Source organism: Coptis chinensis, chromosome 8 (assembly GCF_015680905.1).
Source record: "Coptis chinensis isolate HL-2020 chromosome 8, ASM1568090v1, whole genome shotgun sequence".
NCBI classification, from domain to species: Eukaryota; Viridiplantae; Streptophyta; class Magnoliopsida; order Ranunculales; family Ranunculaceae; genus Coptis; species Coptis chinensis.
This window is the reverse complement of record NC_141463.1, coordinates 42,076,796-42,097,615: the sequence shown is the minus strand read 5'-3', so window position 1 is coordinate 42,097,615 and position 20,820 is coordinate 42,076,796. Positions and strand designations below refer to the sequence as shown.

General features: G+C 40.5%; 1 protein-coding gene across 2 annotated transcripts in view; it reads right to left on the bottom strand.

Annotated features, from left to right (window-relative positions):
* LOC147481493 (structural maintenance of chromosomes protein) overlaps positions 1 to 20,820 on the bottom strand; it is a 53,520-nt gene that overhangs the window by 24,761 nt on the left and 7,939 nt on the right. For both annotated transcript variants that reach the window (XM_086580838.1, XM_086580837.1), the window contains exon 5: positions 16,745 to 16,841. In XM_086580838.1, coding sequence (XP_086436964.1) covers positions 16,745 to 16,841 — 97 coding nt within the window. The remainder of the gene's footprint in view (positions 1 to 16,744; positions 16,842 to 20,820) is intronic.

The window sequence follows — 20,820 nt, the reverse complement described above, 5'->3', positions numbered from 1 at the left end:
CATATACGTCTTCCCCTTTGAGAGGCTAACACACCTTTCACCGAACCTAGACTGACCCATGAACTACTTGACCCCTGAATGAGAAAACACCAAACTTGCCAAGAAAAATGACACCGAAGGAGGATATGATTCACTAACTCACCATCTTTCAAACACAAAGGACAAAAGTTGACTAAGGCTCACTTGAAATGTCTCTTTCTAAGATTATCGACAGTTAAGATTTTACCCAAGGTTGCACACCATACAAAGAAAGTGTCCTTTAAAGGAACTTTGGACCCCCAAATAACACGACTAGGAAACAGGGTGTGTCTGAGAGCTTGAGGTCTGTTATGAGAACTCAAGGCATAATACCAAGTTCTGATGGAAAATTTCACCTTATTATTGATTGACCAAAGACGTTTATCTTTGTCTGGTCTCACAAGTGGGATGGACTCCAGCATGTCTGTAAGAGCTACCACACTCACTATATCCCTGTCAGAGAGTGCTGTGTCAATTCCCATGTTCCAAGCCATATTACCATTATCAATCCTCATGAACAAGCGAACTGGCTGATTTTTCAAAACAGACAAGGCATATAATCTCGGGAAAATCCTAAATAAGAACCTATCACTGATCCAAACATCCTCCCAAAACCTGAAACTCTCTCCATTACCTAAGACATATCTAATGTTCTTATGAAACTCATCCCAAACTTTTAAAATCCCTTTCCAAAGCTCGCACCCATAAGGACTCGCAACTGGGCCACTAAGCCACCCAAGATGGCTCTCCCCAAACCTCGATACAATAACCTTTCTCCAAAGGCTATCCCTCTCTTCCCCGAATCTCCACAACCACTTACCTAGAAGTGCCACGTTAAACTCATGTAAGCTCCTAATACCTAGGCCACCATTTCTTTTAGATTGGCACACTAAATTCCAAGCCACAAGATGATATCTATGCCTCTCTTCAGTATTATCCCATAGAAAATCTCTAATGATCACCTCCATTCTATGTGATATACTGAGAGGCATGTGAAAGAGAGACATAATAAACACAAAGGCTAGACAACGTGCTCTTGATCAGAATGATCCTATCAACATAAGACAAGAAGCGCCCCGTCCACCCCTCTAGTTTATTACTAAATCTCTCACTCACATTATCCCAAATAGCTTTAGACCTATACTTCGCTCCCAAAGGAAGACCCAAGTACCTCATAGGCAAGGTGCCCACCACACAATCTACAGAGGAAGCAAGATGATTCAGATTGTCCCTCTGACCAACGCCATAAATCGTGCTCTTACCCATGTTAACCTTAAGACCAGACACAGCTTCAAAACAACACAAGAGACCACTAAGAAATCTAAGTTGATCCAAATCGTGCCCCAGAAAAACCACTGTATCATCCACAAACTGGAGATGAGACACTAAAACCTGCCCTTAACCAACTCTAAAACCCTCAATAGCCCCCAACTGATTCGCTTTGTCAATCATCCTACCAAAAACTTCCACAACCAGAAGGAACAGGAGAGGAGATAATGGATCTCTTTATCTAATACCTCTGGAGCTCCTGAAAAAACCAGCCGGGGACCCATTAATGAGAATAGAAAATGAAGCCGATGAGACGCACCTTCTCACCCAACTCCTCCAACGCACTCCAAAACCCATGTGTTTCATGATATAATCAAGAAAGTCTCAATTAACATGATCATATGCCTTGGTCAAATCTATCTTACACACAATCCCAGGATCTTTTTGCGTAATCCTATCATCAATAGCCTCATTTGCTATCAACACACCATCCAAAATCTGTCACCCAAAAACAAACACCCCTTGTTCTTGCGCAATCACCCGAGCTAACACTTTCTTTAGCCGAATCGAAAGAACCTTAGATATATCTTATAGGCACTCCCAATAAGACTAATGGGACGCAAATCACCAATATTTTCAATGCATTTCTTTTTAGGGTTCACAAAAGTGTTGTTAAGACTATGAGCTAAAAAGCTAGTCTCATGAAAATCTTTTACCATCTCCATAAAGTCAATATGCACCACATCCCAAACTTTTCTAAAGAATCCAATGGGAAAGCCATCCGGACCCGGAGATCTATCACTTTTCGGACTTTTTATGGCTTCCCAAACCTCCTCCTCTAGAATGTCATCCTCTAAAGCATCTCTTCCCACGTCCGAAATACGAACCACTTCAAGATTATCAACGAAAGGTCTAACGGGGTATGGTTCGGTATACAATTTCGAATAGTAATCAACTACCTTATCTCTGAGATTTTCTTCTCTGGTCACCACCTCTTCCTCTATAACCAATCTATCAAGATGATTTTCTCTTTGTCTGGCTTTGGCACAAATATGAAAAAATTTAGTGTTAGATTGACCCTCTTTAATCTATCTAACCCCCGACTTGCGTCTCCAAGATATTTCCTCTAGATAGGTGACCTTTTCAAAATTCCCTTTCAACTCCTGACGGATAAACCTCTCCTCCCTAGTAAGAATGCATTCCTCCTCCTTAAAATCTAGAGTTATTATCTCACTCAAAAGCTTTTCTTTTTGCCTTTCAAGCCTGCCAAATTCATTTTTATTCCAATATTTGATTCTATCTTTCAAGTACCTTAACTTTTTGGCGAAACAAATACTTGCCCTATCACCAATCTGCTCCACCTCCCACCATTCTCTGATTTTTCCGACTAGGTTAGGGTTCGAGAACCACATAAGCTCAAACCTAAACAGTGTGGGTCTGCCCCTACCCATCTCTTTCACCAAGCAAATAGGATGGTGATCAGAACTCATACTCGTAACCACAGATTGAATTAAGGCCGGCTATTCCTCTTCCCACTCACTGTTAACCAAAAACCTGTCCAGCTTGGAAAGAGTCGAAACCTCTATTTTACTAGACCAAGTGAACCTACCCCCCGCAAGAGGGAGATCAATGAGCTCACATCTCCTCACAAAATCATCAAAATCTCTCATATGATAGGAGATGCGACATCCTCCTTTTTTCCCATGAGAGAATCTAATCACATTAAAATCCCCAACAATACACCACGGTCTACCACTACTAAAGGCGTAAGCATCATCAAGCTCATTCCAAAAAGAGGAAAAGTCCTTGTTAGGAGGCCCATAAACTGCGGTGACAAGTTTAGAACTCTCCTCTCCCGAAAACTTACACAAAATAGAAACCGAAAAACCCCCAACTAGGTTATCAAAAACTTCCACCTTATCCTTGTCCCAAAGGATGCACACCCCACCCTTGGAGCCAACCAAAGGAAGCTCCACACGATCGATATGATGGTTACCCCAAATCTCTCGGACACACTCAAGAGAGAACTTGTTAAGCTTAGTCTCTTGCAAAAGGATCATACTAGGTTTCTCCTTCCTAATAACCTCTTTTATACCTGGGCGCTTTTTCTTTTTACCCAAACCCCTCACGTTCCAAGTAAGGATTTTATGATTCATAAAAAACAGGTTTTCTCCCCTTCCTAACACTACCCTCAAGCACTTCTTCTCCATAGTTCACCGAAGTTGCAAGCCTAAGAAGCTCCTTCGTTGCTCTTTTACCTGACTCCCCGCAAGATTTCTCCTTGTTTTTCTTAGAGTTCTCTTTATTTTGACTTCCCCCAACTCTTTCGGCTACTGGATTAACTAGGTCTGTTTTGACTAAAGAAAAAATAGACCTTCCACTTCCCTCCCTTCATACGATAACCCCGCTAATCAAATAAGGTTGTTAGAATGCTTGGACAACCAAACTGAAGTAAGAACCTCATCGGGTTCAGCACCTACCTCTACCATCTCTAAAGGTGTCCGATCTAAAGGCTGATTAGAGGTAAGCTCCTTTCCCTGATAGACCTCCCTTTCATACACACCCACTGGATAATACTCTGCTGCCAATTTCCCGATATTATAAGCCTTATCTGTTTTGAGAGACCTCACAACCATCTCCCTGTTATAGCATATAGTTATACCAGATTGCACTTGTTCAGAAGGATTGATACCAGTAATCTCAGCCTGTTCAGAGTTCGAAACAATTTTCTCCGACAAGGCTAGAGTGAGAGAAGAAGCTTCCACGCTTCTCTGTTTGAATTCCTTCCCCACTGATTTGACCGGGGCATTATAATCATTTCTGGCCAAACAATGAGGGGAAACCTGGTCATGATAGAAGATGGAATTAGTAGGATACTCAAAACTATGGTTAAAATCTAAAACGATAGAAGGGCGGACAGAAAAAAGACTCCCTGGGCTCAGATGGGATACTACATCCGATACCGGTGAAGGTAAAGTTGCCTCCATAGTCTCCTCTTCCATAATTTTCTCAAAGTAGACCTCTTCATACATGATTCTGTTCTCCATATCATCCCAAATCCTGTTCCAAGCCTTCTCTATCAGAGTTTTTGTATAGTCATCAATCTGCATATTGTTTTCATCCTGAAACTCAAACTCGAGATTTCGCTCTTCTATGTTCCTGCCCTGTGTAGCCTTTGCACTGCAACCCCTTACAAGGCATCGGTTATCCAAAGTAGATTCTGCTTGCATATGAAGATCCAGAATAGTATTCGCCTCCTCCCTATCTCTAGAAGAATTCGGGGACTCACTCCCTTCTGGTTTGTCACTCTCAAGGTACCTTCTCTTCGATCTAGCATCTTCTCCAATCTCCACTCAAGCCTCTCTATCCACTGATACTGCCTCGCCGGAAATTTCTAATGTCGTGTGTGCCTCTCCCTCCGAACTTATCACCATTATCTCTCCCTCTTCCTGTATATGGTTAATTGTTTGAAGAAAAGGCTGGTCTCTACTTCCATTGAGGGCAAAGTGTGGAGTTTGCATCATCTCCTCATACTCATTGAAACAAAAATCCTGTGAACTCTGAACAGAAACCCTCTCCTCCTGGACTTCCACCACTTCTGAGAGTGGAGCGAACTTGTTTAAACCCAAAGGTGCCTGCTCTTCCTGGTGGTTAATGGACTCATTCCCCTGAATAGTCTGGTCTCGGCCCACTATTCCAGTAGATATAAACCCTGGCCATGTTCTGTTACTAAGTCCTCTGTCTGAGTTAGTATTAAGGGCTTGGGCTTGGGCCTGACTAAAAAGAGGCTGGTCCTTATCAGACCCCACGTTTCTATTATTTCTCCTTAAACTCTCGTGAAGACTAGGGAAGAGATAAGAACCAGAAATTCTGGTGGTAGGAGAGGCCACGTGAATATTACCAGCTGGGGCCATGATATTTTCTCTCTCCAGAAGAATCTCCTGTTGCACCTGCGCCCTACTATTAGAGTTTGAAATAAGTTGACCTTCCACTTCTGTAACATGTTGATCTCTGTCATTTTCTCCTCCATTCAAACTTATTCCATTTTGACTCAAAGACGCCACATCAGCCCTCTCTCCAGAAAAGTGATCTGAGTTTCTTCTAGCCTCTGTGCTCCTGGTAGTGGCTCCTCCCTCTGTATTTTGGACATTACCCATCTCTGCTGATACAATATTCCTCAAGAGAAGCCCAGACGGTTCTAAATCTATAAATACCTTAAAGATTCTGCCTTCCACCTCTAGGTTCACAGATCTGGGGATATTTTGTTTGCTCAAATTTACCGCTGCTAATAGACCGATCTGGTCTGAGATGATGCAAATCATAGATTTAGCTCCTGGGATGATGCTCTTCAATTTCTCAAGAGTCTTTGGGGTCCAACAATCTAAATTAAGGCCCCACAGTGATACCCATTGAGTAATATTCATGACTTCATCTCTTTCTCTTGCTGGATTACTAGAATTTCTTTGTAATGCTTCAGCAAAAGACACTCCTTGAATCACCCTGCTAGCACCAGGTTCTCGATCTGCCAATCTTTCGCCATGGACCCTTCTAATCTCCATGAAACTAGGTCCAGCAGTTGTTCTAGCTAAGCTTTCAGCAAAGAGTCTCCATCCCTCATGCTCACTACCTTCAGGAACAGCCAAGTGTTTAGCTTTACCTCTGCGAAAGTAAACCGACACTAGCACATATCTCCCAGCCCTATTTTCTCTGCCAAACACGGTGATGACCCTACCTCTGAAGGTGCTCCTGAACCATGCTCCGTTATCAAAACCAGACTCTCCAAAAGCCCTAAAGCTTTGAATGACCCAGACGGCCTCATCCAGTTTGAAAGCCACATTTGTACTCCACTTCTTACCCACCTCAGAAACTCTAAAGGAGGTTCAACTCACCAAAGTCTCAAACACACATTTTTTTTCTTCTATAGTAATATGATTTGTCATGGATCTATACTTAAAAATTCACTCCATCAAAGGTATGAAAATTTTAGCTCTAAATCCTCTAATCCCAACCTTAATATTTGGCCCTCTCAGGCAGAAGAACAAATTTGCAGAAAGAGAAAAAGGGATAGGGAAAAAGTAGCCAACCCCAATAGCATTGCAGAAAGAACAAATTTTCTATCTAAGCTTTCGTCTTCAAATTAATAGACAATTATTGCTCACATAGTTGTTTGGTACCGAATTAACCATTGTGATAGTATTTCATGAACTACAACAACAATAAATGTATACACATGCGAACGACCACACAAAGTTTTAACTTTTAAGTAATATCCCCTAAAAACACCATCACGTTATAACCTTGGTCTACCTACAGGTGAAACACACGCTTAAACTCTTTTTCTTCAATTTTTCAAAAAGATTTTTCAAGCCAGACCAACAAATGAATGCCTTACTGTCAAAGCATTGATCACGAGTTTGAATTTTGGCAAATCCTTAAGTAGCTATTTACTATGTGTCAAAATATATCTGTAATTGTATAAAGCACACAATTCCACAGAAAACCATAGAAACTAAGAACTAATGAAGAATAAAAAACAGCAAAAAGTATGAACTAAGATACAAAACTTTAAGATGGAATCTGATATGCAGGAAAAAAGATAGCAGATAATTTGAACCTGTTTAAACATCTCCATTATCTCATTAATGGTGGCCACTAAGGGGTGATTTTCTTTTTAGGGGCAAAACAGTCTTTTTACAATAAAATTAGGAAAATATGGAAAAAACACAAATGAACGTTCGGATTACACAGGAAAACAAGGAAGAACTTGCACTGAATGAAGGTGCTCTCACTAGTCCCCTAGGGATTATGATGTGGAGGAAGTGGAAGTTATGGTGGTGAACTGATTTATCTTTGTCGCGGAAGCAAGAACAATAGATACACAATGTATAAAGATACACAAAACTAGGGTCTAATGAATAAAAACGAATTCTTTTAATTCAATAATAATAATCAAGTCTGAAAATCTTAAGGTTTACATCTGCTTATATAGAGAACTAGTTAACAAATCCTAATCATAATAGAACTTGGGAAACTAAAATAGAAATTAACTAAAGATTTAAAATAGAAGTAGAATAAAAGATAAACTCTAGCTGTAGCATTATGCATGTGTTGTGCACATGATAATCTATTGCGTCCTCGCATCAATCCCCCCAGCTTGAGAAGAGCTCGTCCTCGAGATTAAGTCCTTGTATTTCTAGTAGAAAGTAGGATCCATGAGTTGAAATGTAGCATCAGAAATCCATGAATTTTCTGAGAATGGACGGTCACACCACTTCACCAAATAACGATCATAAATTACCTGGCGAAGTCGTAGTAGTAGAAACATCAATGACGGTTTCAATCCGATCCAGCGATGGCGGGAACAACACTATGTCTGGTGGGGAATAGGTGGAATACTATTGCCAACAAAAGGAGTGAGATCCGCTACATTATGAGTGCGAGAGATACGCATCTCGGGAGGGAGGTCCAATTCATAAGCATTTTCTCCATGACGGGCGATAATGGGAAATGGGCCAAATCGTCGCATCATTAACTTGTGAGATGAAGGCCGACGTTCTTTTCTCAAATAAACCATCACCAAATCACCAACCTCGAAAGTCACTAAAAGCTTGTGTTTTATGCGCATTAGTCTTGTACATGGCATAAGATTTCTCCAAACGCTTCGACATCCTCATGAATAAGGTGAATCCGGGAAGCAAATTCCTCTGCGGATGCACAAACGGGAACGATCGATGGAATAAGAGCAAGATCAAGAACGATAGAGGAGTTATTCCGGTTACAATCATGAAAGGAGAAAGGCACGTAGAGCGGTTGTGAGAGTTATTATAAGCAAACTCGCTTGTGTTAGAACAAACTCCCAAGATTTGGGATTATCATCAATCAAACACCTCAATAGGTCACCCAAACTACGATTTACAACCTCAGTCTGCCCATCAGTCTGTGGGTGGAAAGTTATAGAAAATTGGAGCTTACTCTTAAAAAGCTTCCATAATGTTTTCCAAAAATAGCTAGTAAATTTGACATCTCTGTCAGAAGTGATAGTGCGAGGTAAACCATGCACACGAACAATCTCACGGAAGTATAAATGAGCAACCTGTGCAGCATCTGTAGTACGAGTGCAGGGAATGAAATGAGCCATCTTTGAGAAACGATCCACAACCACAAAAATAGAATCCTTTCCGTGTGTAGAACGTGGTAAACCCAACACAAAATCCATAGAGACATCAACCCAAGGTTTGTCGGGAATCGGAAGTGGAGTATACAAACCAGCATTAGTGTGCTTACCTTTCGCTGTCTGGCACACATAACATCGCTCAATAAACCGGTTAATATCTCTACGCATAGTAGGTCAAAAGTACTTCTCCCTGATAGAGGCAATAGTCTTTATGATCCCAAAGTGACCACTCAACCCCCCAACATGCATTTCAATCATAATCTGATCACGGAGGGAAGAAACGGGAATACAAAGCTGTGAACCCCGAAATATGAAACCATCATGGAGAAAAAATTCACCAGATACACCATGATGTACCAAACAGTCGGCATGAATAGGACCAAAATAGGCATCCTGAGCATATAAGTCGCGTAACTCATCAAAACCAAACAAAGAGGTATGGAGAGTAACCAAGAGATGTGAACGACGACTCAAAAGCATCGATAACTTCGATTATCCTTTCCGGCTGGCCGTAAGTGGAAAGTATATTTACGCAAGAAAGAGTTCCACTTGATATGTCGAAATCGACATCCTTCCGAGTATTAAGATAACGAAGAGCTTCATGGTCGACTTTTATGAGGAATTCCGCGATGAATAAGATAATGATGCCAATGTCGCACTTGGACAACCGCATAGTACTCCAAGTCATATGTAGAATAATTCAATTTAGCACCGATGAAGTTTCTCACTATAGAAAGCAACCGGCTTGCCATTTTGGCTCAAAATAGCACCAATGCCGTACTTACAAGCATCACATGTTACCTCAAAGAGTTGAGTGAAATCTGGCAAAACTAGAACAGGAGCAGAATTCATCTTCTTCTTAAGCAAGTCAAATGCCTCATTAGCTTCAGGAGTCCATTTGAAAGCTTTCTCACACGTCAAAGCAGTTAAAGGAGCCATAATACTGCTGAAATTATGAATGAACCTTCTATAGAAAGAAGCTAAACCATGAAAACTACTTAACCCGAAGTCATCGTAGAAGAAACAGGCCACTCAATAATAGCCCGGACTTTGGAATCATCAACACGAATACCATCGGCGTAAACCACGAAAACCCAAAAATACCACGAGTCAACCATGAAAGAACATTTCTTGAGTTGTAAATAAAGCTTCTTAGTGCGAAAACACCCAAAAGAATCTCAATATGCTTGATATGTTCGGACTCGGAAGAATCAGAATCAAAATATCATCAAAGTAGACAACACAAAATTTATTCAAATAAGGCTTCAAAACCCGAGTCATAAGACGATGAAGGTAGAAAGAGCATTAGAAAGACCAAAGGGCATGACCAACCACTCATATAAACCCGTCTTTTGTTTTAAAGGCGTTTTCCATTCATCTCCAAAGGCGGATACTGAATGTGATGAAATCCGGATCGCAAATCAAGCTTGGAAAACACTTTAGCACCATGCAATGAATCAAGCATATCCTCAAAGCGGGAATGGGAAAACGATATTTCCGCGGTGATTTTGTTAATAGCCCCGCTATCAACACACATTCTCCAACTCCCATCTTTCTTAGGAGTAAAAGTCGCCAAAGCCTGAGGGGACATACTCTCTAACAAATCCCTTAGCTAATAACTTCGGTAACTTGCCTCGCCAGAACTTCGGCGTGTTCAGAAGGAGCCATGCGATAATGTGGTAAGTTAGGGAGGGGAGCTCCAGGAATAAGATCAATAGCATGTTGGATATCTCGTAAAGGGGGCAATCCTCCATTAGCAGGCTCAATACAAACATCAGAATATGAATCTAGCATTGCTTGTAACACAGGTGGTATAGTAGTAGGGTTTGCAAGAAATGACGCAGTAAGAGCAAGAAACATACCACAATGACGTCCGTCTGCTAGAAAACCTGGTTTCACTGGTGGGCGTGGCTGAGAAGGTGGGCGAAATGGAGTCAGTGGTGCCAAAACAATTTTCTCGCCACTAGAAGTGAAAGTATAAGTGTTCTCACGCCCATTATGAATAACAAGGAGATCATACTGCCAGGGACGACCAAGTAACAAGTGGCATGCGTCCATGGGTGCAACAGAACACCAAACATCATCCTTGTATTTAGGACCAATGGAGAACGAAACTAGACAACGGCGAGTAATCTTGACTGTGGCACCATCCTGTAACCAAGAAATAGTGTAAGGTTCAGGATGTGGCTCATCCTTGAGTTTCAGCTTGTCCACCATATCTTTAGAAACAATATTATCACTGGAACCACTGTCAATGATAACATTACATAACATGCCATTCGAAGTGCAGTGAGTACGGAAGATATTATGACAAAGCCATGACGGAAGTTATTTGCCACCGACTATAGTCAATGGCAAGCCAGTCATTCATGTTAAACGCTCGCAATTCTCTGCTTACAATAAAAAATTCGAGAACTAGGTGGTGGGATCTTTTGTGGGGAAGAGGTTAAACTATAACTATGTAAAGGAGATAGTTAGCAGAACTTGGAGGATAAAGAACTTCACAATGAAGCCTTATGGTGATACAATGTTCACTTTTCAGTTTGAGAAGGATGACGACCGCAAGGCTGTGTTGGATACAGGTTCATTCCATATTGCAAGCAAGCTGTTTGTGATAAGGCCGTGGAAGCTCTTTGTTGAAGCAGAAACAAGAGAGCTAAAAACGATTCCGATTTGGGTTGTTGTCAAAGGGTTACTGTAGTAGCCGTTTTCATAGATGGACCATAGCATGTATTGGGCCAAGAGATAGGGTCCAGACCACAGTATGTATTGGGTCAAGAGAGTGAGCCCAAGACGACACTGTGGCCCATGAAGTAAACCTAAGAGAGGGATATAAAAAGAAAGGAGGAGAAGAAAGAGGGGAGCTGATAATGGAGGCAGAGAGAGGTGAGAAAAGAGAGGTGAACTACGGCGGCTTGATCCCAAAATGGGTACATAGGCAACCAAATTGGTGCAGCCGATCAAAGATAGAGCTTGAGTACTAGTAAAGTTAAAAGTTGCGGTATTGGGGTGCGACAGTTACCAATGGAGATGTGGAATAAGGCTGGGTTCAGCCAAGTGGGGAGTGCTATAGGTGTGCCCATGTTTACAGATCGATTGACAGAGAATATGGCTCAAACAACTTATGCAAGAGTGTGCATAGAGATAAATACCAAGTGTCCATACCCAGAAAATATCCCAGTAGTCTTAGATCAAAGAAGAATATACAAGGTAGCTTTTGAGTACAACTGGAAACCACCAAGTTGTAGTACTTGTAATGTATTTGGGCATACTGACCAAAAAACCCATGACAGAAACGGGAATGAAAACAGTATGGCTGAAGAAAGACCCCAATAATGAGGTAGTGAGCAAAGGCACTGAAAGCGAGGGTGAGCAACAGAAGGAAGCTAACCCAATAGAGAAGCAAACTGAACAATAAGTACATATTATAGATGAGAACAAAGGATGGCAATCTCTGAGTAAGAAACACAGCTGTAAAGCCAAGAGTGTCACGAGGGAAAGCAAGTCAGATGGAGAAGAAGAGAAAGGCAAGAATGAGGCAGCAAACACTGAAAGTGAAGATAATGGGCGAATGAGGCTTCATCTCCTTCAGCATGGGGAAAACAGATTCAAGCATTTGGTTATAAACTCAGAACAAAAAGAGGAGGGAGAAGTAGCAGCCACAGCCACAGCCACAGCAGAGAAAAATGCAACAATAGAAACACAAGCAAGGACTGAGAAGGTTAGCAGCAGAAGTAAAGAAAGGACTAACACCAGTCCCTCTAGTCACCCTCAACTTCGTAGATGATAAATCTAGCTTGTTGGAATATGCGAGGGCTTAACAAGGCATTTAAACAAGTTGAAGTCAGAGATTTGGTGAGGAAATATAATGTTAGTTTAATGGGACTAGTTGAAACTAGGGTGAAGCAAAAAAATCAAGACAGAATTTTCAATAAAACTTTCACAGAATGGCACATGGAGGGGAGTATGAATGGTACTGAACAGAGCAACATTTGGCTTTGCTGGAATCCAAGAATGTGTGAGACAAAACTGATGAAGAAAGATACACAACACATTACTATGGAAGTGGCCACAATTACAGGAGAGGAGTTCATAGTAACAGTGGTATATGCGAGTACTGAAATGAGTTTGAGAAGGAGCCTATGGAGAACAATCATCGATATGTCATGCACTATACAGAAGCCATGTGTAATAATGGGGGACTCAACTCGATTATGAGTCCCGAAGAGAAAGTAGGTGGTTTGGAGGTACGACCTTATAACTTTACAGCTCTTTTGGACTGTGTTACTGCTGCTGGTTTAGTAGATATTAAGTTCAAAGGAAACTTGCTCACTTGGAGCAACAAACAAGTGGAGAGAGTCAGTTGCAAGCTAGATAGAGTGATGGGCAATGTAGAATGGGTAGGAGAGTTTGGGGACCATGAAGCTGAATTTCTGAGCCCAGGAGCCATCTCTGATCATTCCCCAATGGTTGTGACTTCCATAACTCAGAGAAACCAGAAAAAGAAAGCTTTTAAGTTCTTCAACTTCTGGTACACAGAGAAAAACTTCATGAGCACAGTAGAGGAAGCGTGGAAGAGTGCAGTAGTAGGGAATCCTATGTATGTCTTCATGAAGAAGTTAAAGCTAACAAAAGCAGCGCTTATACAATGGAATAAAGATCGGGTAGGCAATATCATGAACAGAGTTAAAGAAACAAAGCAAGCAATGGATTTGGTTCAGACGGAATTGCAAGCACAGCCACTGGATAGGGATATAATCAGAAAGGAAAGGGGAGCCATTAAATCATATGTACAAGCAGCAACTTCAGAAGAGAGCATGGTGCGACAGAAATCGAGGGATCAGGTGATTGGATTAGGGGATAATAATATACAATACTTTTTTAAATCTGTGCAAGCTCAGAGAGTGATAAATAAGACCTCGTCTAAAAGATAGTGCTGGAAATGTTCTACAAGACTTCAATGAGATAGGTGAAGAATGCGTGCAATATTACAAGGAACTATATAGTCCAGCTGCTATGCCGAATATGGATTTTTCTGGTTTTCAGGAGATTGGGGTGAGGCAGCAGATTAGTACAGAAGACCATGAGAACTTACAGAAGGAGGATACCATAGATGAAATAATAGAAGCCCTGGCTGACATTGACAATGACAAAGCACCTGGAAGTGATGGTTTCTCATCCTTTTCTTCAAATGCACTTGGAGAATCATAAGAAAAGACTTCATAAAGGCAGCAAAGAATTTCTTCCATTCAAATCAAATGCTGAATGAGGTAAATTCAACATGCATTTCTCTTGTCCCTAAAGTTCAAGTCCCTAACAAAGGTCTATAGCATGTTGTGGAGTGATGTACAAATGCATAACAAAGGTCATGACAAAAAGAATGAAAGAGGTGATGCCGAAAGTAGTTAATCCCAATCAATCTGCTTTCACCACTGGTAGAAGTATACAGGATAACATCTTACTATCTCATGAGATAATGCACAATTATCATCGAGATTCTCACCCCCCGAGATGTGCGGCTAAAGTAGATCTGAAAAAAGCTAATGACTCTGTGAGATGGGAAGCTATAGCTTTTGCTATGGGAAGAGTTGGTATGTCAGGCAAATTTGTCAAATGGGTTCAAGTGTGTGTGGAGACAGCTTCTTACTCCATAATGATTAATGGCTCATCTTATGGGTACTTCAAGGGTAAACGAGGTATAAGACAGGGTGACCCCATTTCACCTTATCTTTTTGTGTTTGTCATGGATCTATTCTCTAAGATTATGCTCCAAAGTGTAAGGAATGGGCAGTGCACACTACATTTTAAGTGTATAGACCCTATCATTACTCATTTATCTTTTGCAGATGACTTGATGGCTTTCATGTATGGAGATATACATTCAACCACAAAGCTCAAGCAGAACCTTGAAACTTTCAAAATGAGTACAGGGCTAGAGGTAAATATACAGAAAAGCAACATCTTCTTTGCAGGGGTGGATGATGCTACATGCCTTGAGATAGAAAATGTTATACAATTTCCAAGAGGAGAATTGCCTGTGAAATATCTGGGACTACCTTTGATAACCACGAGGTTAAGATCAGTGGACTGCTGTCCTTTGATTCTTATAGTCACAAAGAGAATACAAAGCTGGAAGGGGAAGCTTTTATCTTCTGCCGGAAGACTACAATTAATCAAAGCTGTTCTGAATAACTTGAGCATCTATTGGATGGCATCTTTTGTTATCCGTAGATGACATTAACAGATTATGTCGGAATTTTCTATGGACAGTGCCAGATTGCACCCAATCTCATGCATTGATTGGGTGGACAGATGTGTGTTACCCTCATGATGAGGGAGGACTTGGCATTAGAAGCTTGGAAAAGGTTAACCTTGCAGCTACACTGAAGAACATATGGCATATTGTTTCAAAAGCAGATACCTTATGGGTAAAGTGGGTGGAAAAAAATTTAATCAGAGGTCACAACTTCTGGTCACTAAAGCTTCCAAATGACTGTTCGTGGTGTTGGCGCAACATTCTTAAGGCAAGAAAGGAAGCAGCAGAAATAGTGCATCACCAAATTGGTAATGGCAAAGGGACTAGCTTCTGGAATGATCCTTGGCACTACTCTGGGATATGACAGATTTCCTCAAACTTTATTATATAGAAGCATTTGTAATCTGAATAGCAAGGTGTCAGATGTCATAGAGAGAGAAGAGTGGCACTATCCGCAACATGTCAAGAATCATTTATCTGACATTCTAGAAGAGTATGAGGAAGTGGAAATTATGGGCCAGGAAGACAAGATTGTGTGGACTGCATCAATTCATGGAGAGTACACCATGAAAGAAACATATGAGAGCTTGCGAGGAAGAAGACAATCAGTTCAGTGGGCCAAGCTGGTATGGTACCTAAACAGAATCCCTCGGCATTCTTTCATCAGTTGGATGGCGTTGAGTGGAGCACTCAAGACACTTCAGAAAATGAAAGAGTGGAAGGTAGTGACTACTGATCTATGTGTACTCTGCTGGAAAGATATTGAAACAGAAGAGCATCTATTCCACGTGTATGTTCGCACAGGCAGTTTGGAGTACAATTCTGAGGAGAATGGGTTTTAACAGGCTCATGGCGATGACTTGGCAAGATGAGATACAATGGGTTGAAAATATTACAAGGGGAAAAGGATGGATTCAAGATGGGTATCGACTTTTGTGGAATGGGTTCATGTATTGGATCTGGAAAACAAGAAATGATAGAATCTTCCAGAACATACAAGTATTTGCAGATCAAGTTGCAAACTCGGAAATAGGAGATGCAAGAACACGATTGCTAGTGCTGAACATCACGATGGAGCAAGGGCCTGAAATTCAGGACTTCATGAATAAATGGAATGTAGAGGTCGAGATAAAACAGAGAAAGAAACAGTTCTGTAAATGGGAGAGAGCTGAACAAGGGAGCTATACGCTTAACACAGATGGGACTTTACAAGGAGTAGAGGGTGAATGGGCAGCAGCGCTGAGAAATGAAATGGGAGAAGTGATTGCAGCAAACCATGGGAAATCAGATAGCCAGACCGATCAAATTGCAAGCAGTTGAGCAAGGGTTGGAAATGGCATTAAGGCATGACATCAAGAACATTACAATGCAAACGGATTCCACAAATGTTGTCTCTTTTCTCAAGAAGAAGACCAAACATCCTTGGGTGGCAGAAAAGCTGATCAGAAGCATAGAGAAAATGAAAGGAGAACTAGAGTTTTTTAAAATTATTCATGTATACAGGGAAACTAACAAACTAGCAGATGCTTTAGCTAGCAACATTCCTACTGTTAGTTATATAGAGTTAGTACCTAGTTCTTTTTCAGAAGATGTAAAAAGCATAATCTATGATGATGCTAGAGGGAAGCAATATGTAAGAATGTAACAAGATCTATTCTATTTTATGAAAAGGGGTAGGGGACCTCTCTAAAAACCTAGCTTAAAAAAAAAAAAAAAAAAGTGAAGATAGCAGATGTAACCAATGAAGATAAAAGACGCAGCTTGTTTTAAAATGTCGAAAGACTAATATAAGAAACCATGGCTGATATATGGAAAAGGGTTTTGGCTGATTCTATCAACATAGTAATATAAGATTTATATGGTCAAAAAAACAAACTAACAGCCTAATACTTCGGTGCAGTAAATTGTTTATCAAATTTTATGACTACATGAAAAAAATCAACCAATAATCAGAAAGATCTCAACAAAAAGAATATCAGTCTTGATAATTATGGATACAGTCCTAACTACGAAGATGTGTTCTTTACCAGTACTTCATCATGGTAGCTCAAAAATGCTTTTGCCAAATCTTGTATGCTACTCACAATCGCATTATGGACTTCCTTCCCTCCAGTAAGACAGAGCCTGCAGGAAACAACTAAACCTAGGCACATCAGAATTTTACTTTCAGTTTCGCCATACTCTTCAGAATCCTAATTGTCAGATAGAAAATTCTGGAATTAATACATGCAGTTGCGTATTTCCTCGTAAGCATTGACCAAAGAACAGAAAATATTCAGGCAATTTGGTGAGTCAAGTAAAAGTTGTAAAGTGTATTACCAATTTACAGAATGTTGAATCCCATGGCATGCCAGAATGCTGTCACTAAACTAGAAAACTAGTGACACAATTCACAAAGTTGCAGGGACCCCTACCTAGGGTTCAGTTATCAGGCTTAGGGCTCGACTTAGAAACGAATGTGCCGCCTCTTTACCAGAAATAACAAAATCCCTGCACATCCAGGCATTATGAGGACATGCAGGCCTTTTTTTCCTTTTTTTTTTGGATACGTAGGTCTGGTTTCACAAGGTCATACATAACTTCTTTGTCACATACTCGCATCTTGGTATCCTCACACTAGTCCAACAATATATTTCAACAAAGATCCGAATATATGAAGTGGGGTGAATGTTACAGTAAGAAACATAGAAAATTTGAAAAGTGGAAAGTTGGAAAAATAGACAACATCCTCAACGTCGTAAAGTAGGGGTGTGCAAAAAACCAAGAGAACTGACTTAACAGAACGAACCAGACCCGAGCGGTTACAGTCAGTTTTTACATTACAGTTGGTTCAGTTTTGAAAATGCAAAAACCAATGGATATGGTTCGGTCATTGGTCATCAATTTTGAAATTTTAAAAACTCTTAAAACCGAACCGGCCCGACTGTGAGATAAGTTTACATGTTAAGATCTAATCTAATCCGTTGATCTTGACATAAATTATAACACCCTAATTTAATTTCATTCTCTCATTCTTCTCTCTCAATGGAGGCTCTACCACTTTCAAACACTAGTCCTCTCTCTTCTCCTCTCCCTCTCCTCTGTTCTCTACTACGAATAGATATAACACAGTAATAATGATCTGCTTGGCGAGATCTACATGAAGAAGTAGATGACGACTTGGGTTTCAAGCAAAGAAACCAAATTTTCAACATTGACAACTATTTTCTATTCTCTCATCTCTCTCTAAACAAAATTCTTTATTTTTCTACTGACATCTATTTTTCCTTTTTCTTTGTCAATTTAATTTTGGCTTTGAAACCGATCAAACAACAGATCCGAACTGATTTTTCGGATTGGTTTTGGTCGGGCATTCGATTCGGTTTCTGTAACTTTCAAAACCAAGTTAGGTAGGCTCAGCGTCGGGTTTTGTCAAAATCCAACCCAGACCAACCTGTGCACACCCCCTATTGTAAAGACAATCAAGCCTAGGCTGTATGCAGAAGGTCATAAAACCTGGAAGATGTCTTCTAGGGATAATTTTTCAATAAAGTCCTACCATTGTTTAGATTGAAAATGTAGACCTCTCTACTTGGCTGATACCTCTTCCAATCTTCAGTTTCCCGCTCGTATGACATTAAGCCTATACTATCCAAGGCATGGTCCTTTTTGTTTTTTTTTATCGGTAAATAGATATTTCATTGATATAAACATATTAAATACATAGAAATAGTAGGATGAGGTATCCTTACACCAAAAACAGCTGAAAGAAAGAACAACATCAAATGTACACAAGAAACAGAACACAACATTCTCAAGTCAAAATGTCTTCCCATCTACACACACACAAAGTGCCATTTTCAAATGGAATTACTAGTTTCCTCATGAACTTTGGCCCAGAAAAATAAGAGGCCTTTAATTGACATGATTACTTCCTCTGAAGAAGCCACAACCCCCTCAAAAGTTCTTCTATTTCATTCCATCCATAGGCCCCACAAAACCGCAAAAGGCATCATACTCATATACGTCTTGCCCTTTGAGATTGCAAATTCAAAGACCACGAGGCTAATACACCTTTCACCGATCCTAGACTGACCCATGGACTACCTGACCCCTAAATGAGAAAACACCAAACTCGCCAAGAAAAATGACACCGAAAGAGGATATGATTCACTGACTCACCATCTTTCAAACACAAAGGACAGAAATTAACTAAGGCTTTCTTGAAATGTCTCTTTCTAAGATTATCAGTTGTTAAGATTTTACCCAAGGTTGCACACCATACAAAGAGAGCCACCTTTAAAGGAACTTTGGACCCCCAAATAACACGACTAGGAAACAAGTTGTCTGAAAGCATGTGGTCTGTTATGAGACCTCAAGGCATAATACCAAGATCTAATGGAAAATTTCCCCTTATTATTGATTGACCAAAGATGTTTATCTTTGTCCGGTCACAGGTGGGATGGAATCCAGCAGGTCTGTAAGAGCTACCACACACCATATCCCTGTCAGAGAGCGAGCTGTATCAATTCCCATGTTCCAAACAATATTACCATTATCAATCCTCATGAACGAGTGAACTGGCTGATTTTTCAAAACAGAGAAGGCATAAAATCTCGGGAAAATCCTAAACAAGGGCCCATCGCTGATCCAAAACCTGAAACTCTCTCCATTTCCTAAGACATATCTAATGTTCTTATGAAACTCATCCCAAACTTTTAAAATCCCTTTCCAAACCCTGCACCCATAAGGACTCGTAACAGGGCGCCACTCCAAACCTCGATACAATAACCTTTCTCCAAAGGCTATCCCTCTCTTCCCCGAATCTCCACAACCACTTACCTAGTAGCGCCACATTAAACTCATGTAAGCTCCTGATACCTAGGCCACCATTCTTTTTAGATTGGCACACTAAATTCCAAGCCACAAGATGATATCTATACCTCTCTTCAGTATCATCCCATAGAAAATCTCTAACGATTGCCTCCATTCTATGTGATATACTGAGAGGCATGTGAAAGAGATACATATAATAAACAGGAAGGCTAGACAATGTGTTCTTGATCAGAATGATCCTATCACCATAAGAAAAGAAGTACCCTGTCCACCCCGCTAGTTTATTACTAAATCTCTCAATCACATTATCTCAAATGGCTTTAGACCTATGCTTTGCTCCCAAGGGAAGACCCAAGTACCTAGAAGGAAAGGTGCCAACCACACAATCAACCGAGGAAGCAAGATGATTCAGATTGTCCCTCTGACCAACGCCATAAATCGTGCTCTTACCCATGTTAACCTTAAGACCAGACACAGCTTCAAAACAACACAAAAGACCCTTAAGAATTCTAAGCTGATCCTAATCGTGCCCCAGAAAAATCACAATATCATCCACAAACTGGAGATGAGAAACTAAAATCTGCCCTTAACCAACTCTAAAACCCTCTATAGCCCCCCAACTGATTCGCTTTGTCTATCATCTTGCCAAAAACTTCCACATCTAGAAGGAACAGGAGAGGAGATAAGAGATCTCCTTGTCTGATAACTCTGGAGCTACTAAAAAAACTAGCGGAGACCCATTAATAAGAATAGAAAAAGAAGCCGACGAGATGCACCTTCTCACCCAACTCCTCCAACACCCTCCAAAACCCATGTGTTTCATGATATAATCAAGAAAGTCCCAATTAACATGATCATATGCCTTGGTCAAATCGATCTTGTACACAATCCTAGGAGCTTTTTTCGTAATCCTATCATCAATAGCCTCATTTACTATCAACACTCCATCCAAAATCTGGGGCCCAAACACAAACGCCCCTTGTTCTTGAGCAATCACCCGAGATAACACTTTCTTTACCCGAATCGAAAGAACCTAAAATATTATTTTATAGGCACTCCCAATAAGACTAATGGGATGTAAATCACCAATATTTTCGACGCCTTTCTTTTTAGGGACGAGTTTCACAAAAGTGTTGTTAAAACTATGAGCTAAAAAGCTAGTCTCATGAAAATCTTTTACCATCTCCATAAAGTCAAAATGCACCACATCCCAAACTTTTCTAAAGAATTCAATGGGAAAGCCATCCAAACCCGAAGATCTATCAATTTTCAAACTTTATATGGCTTC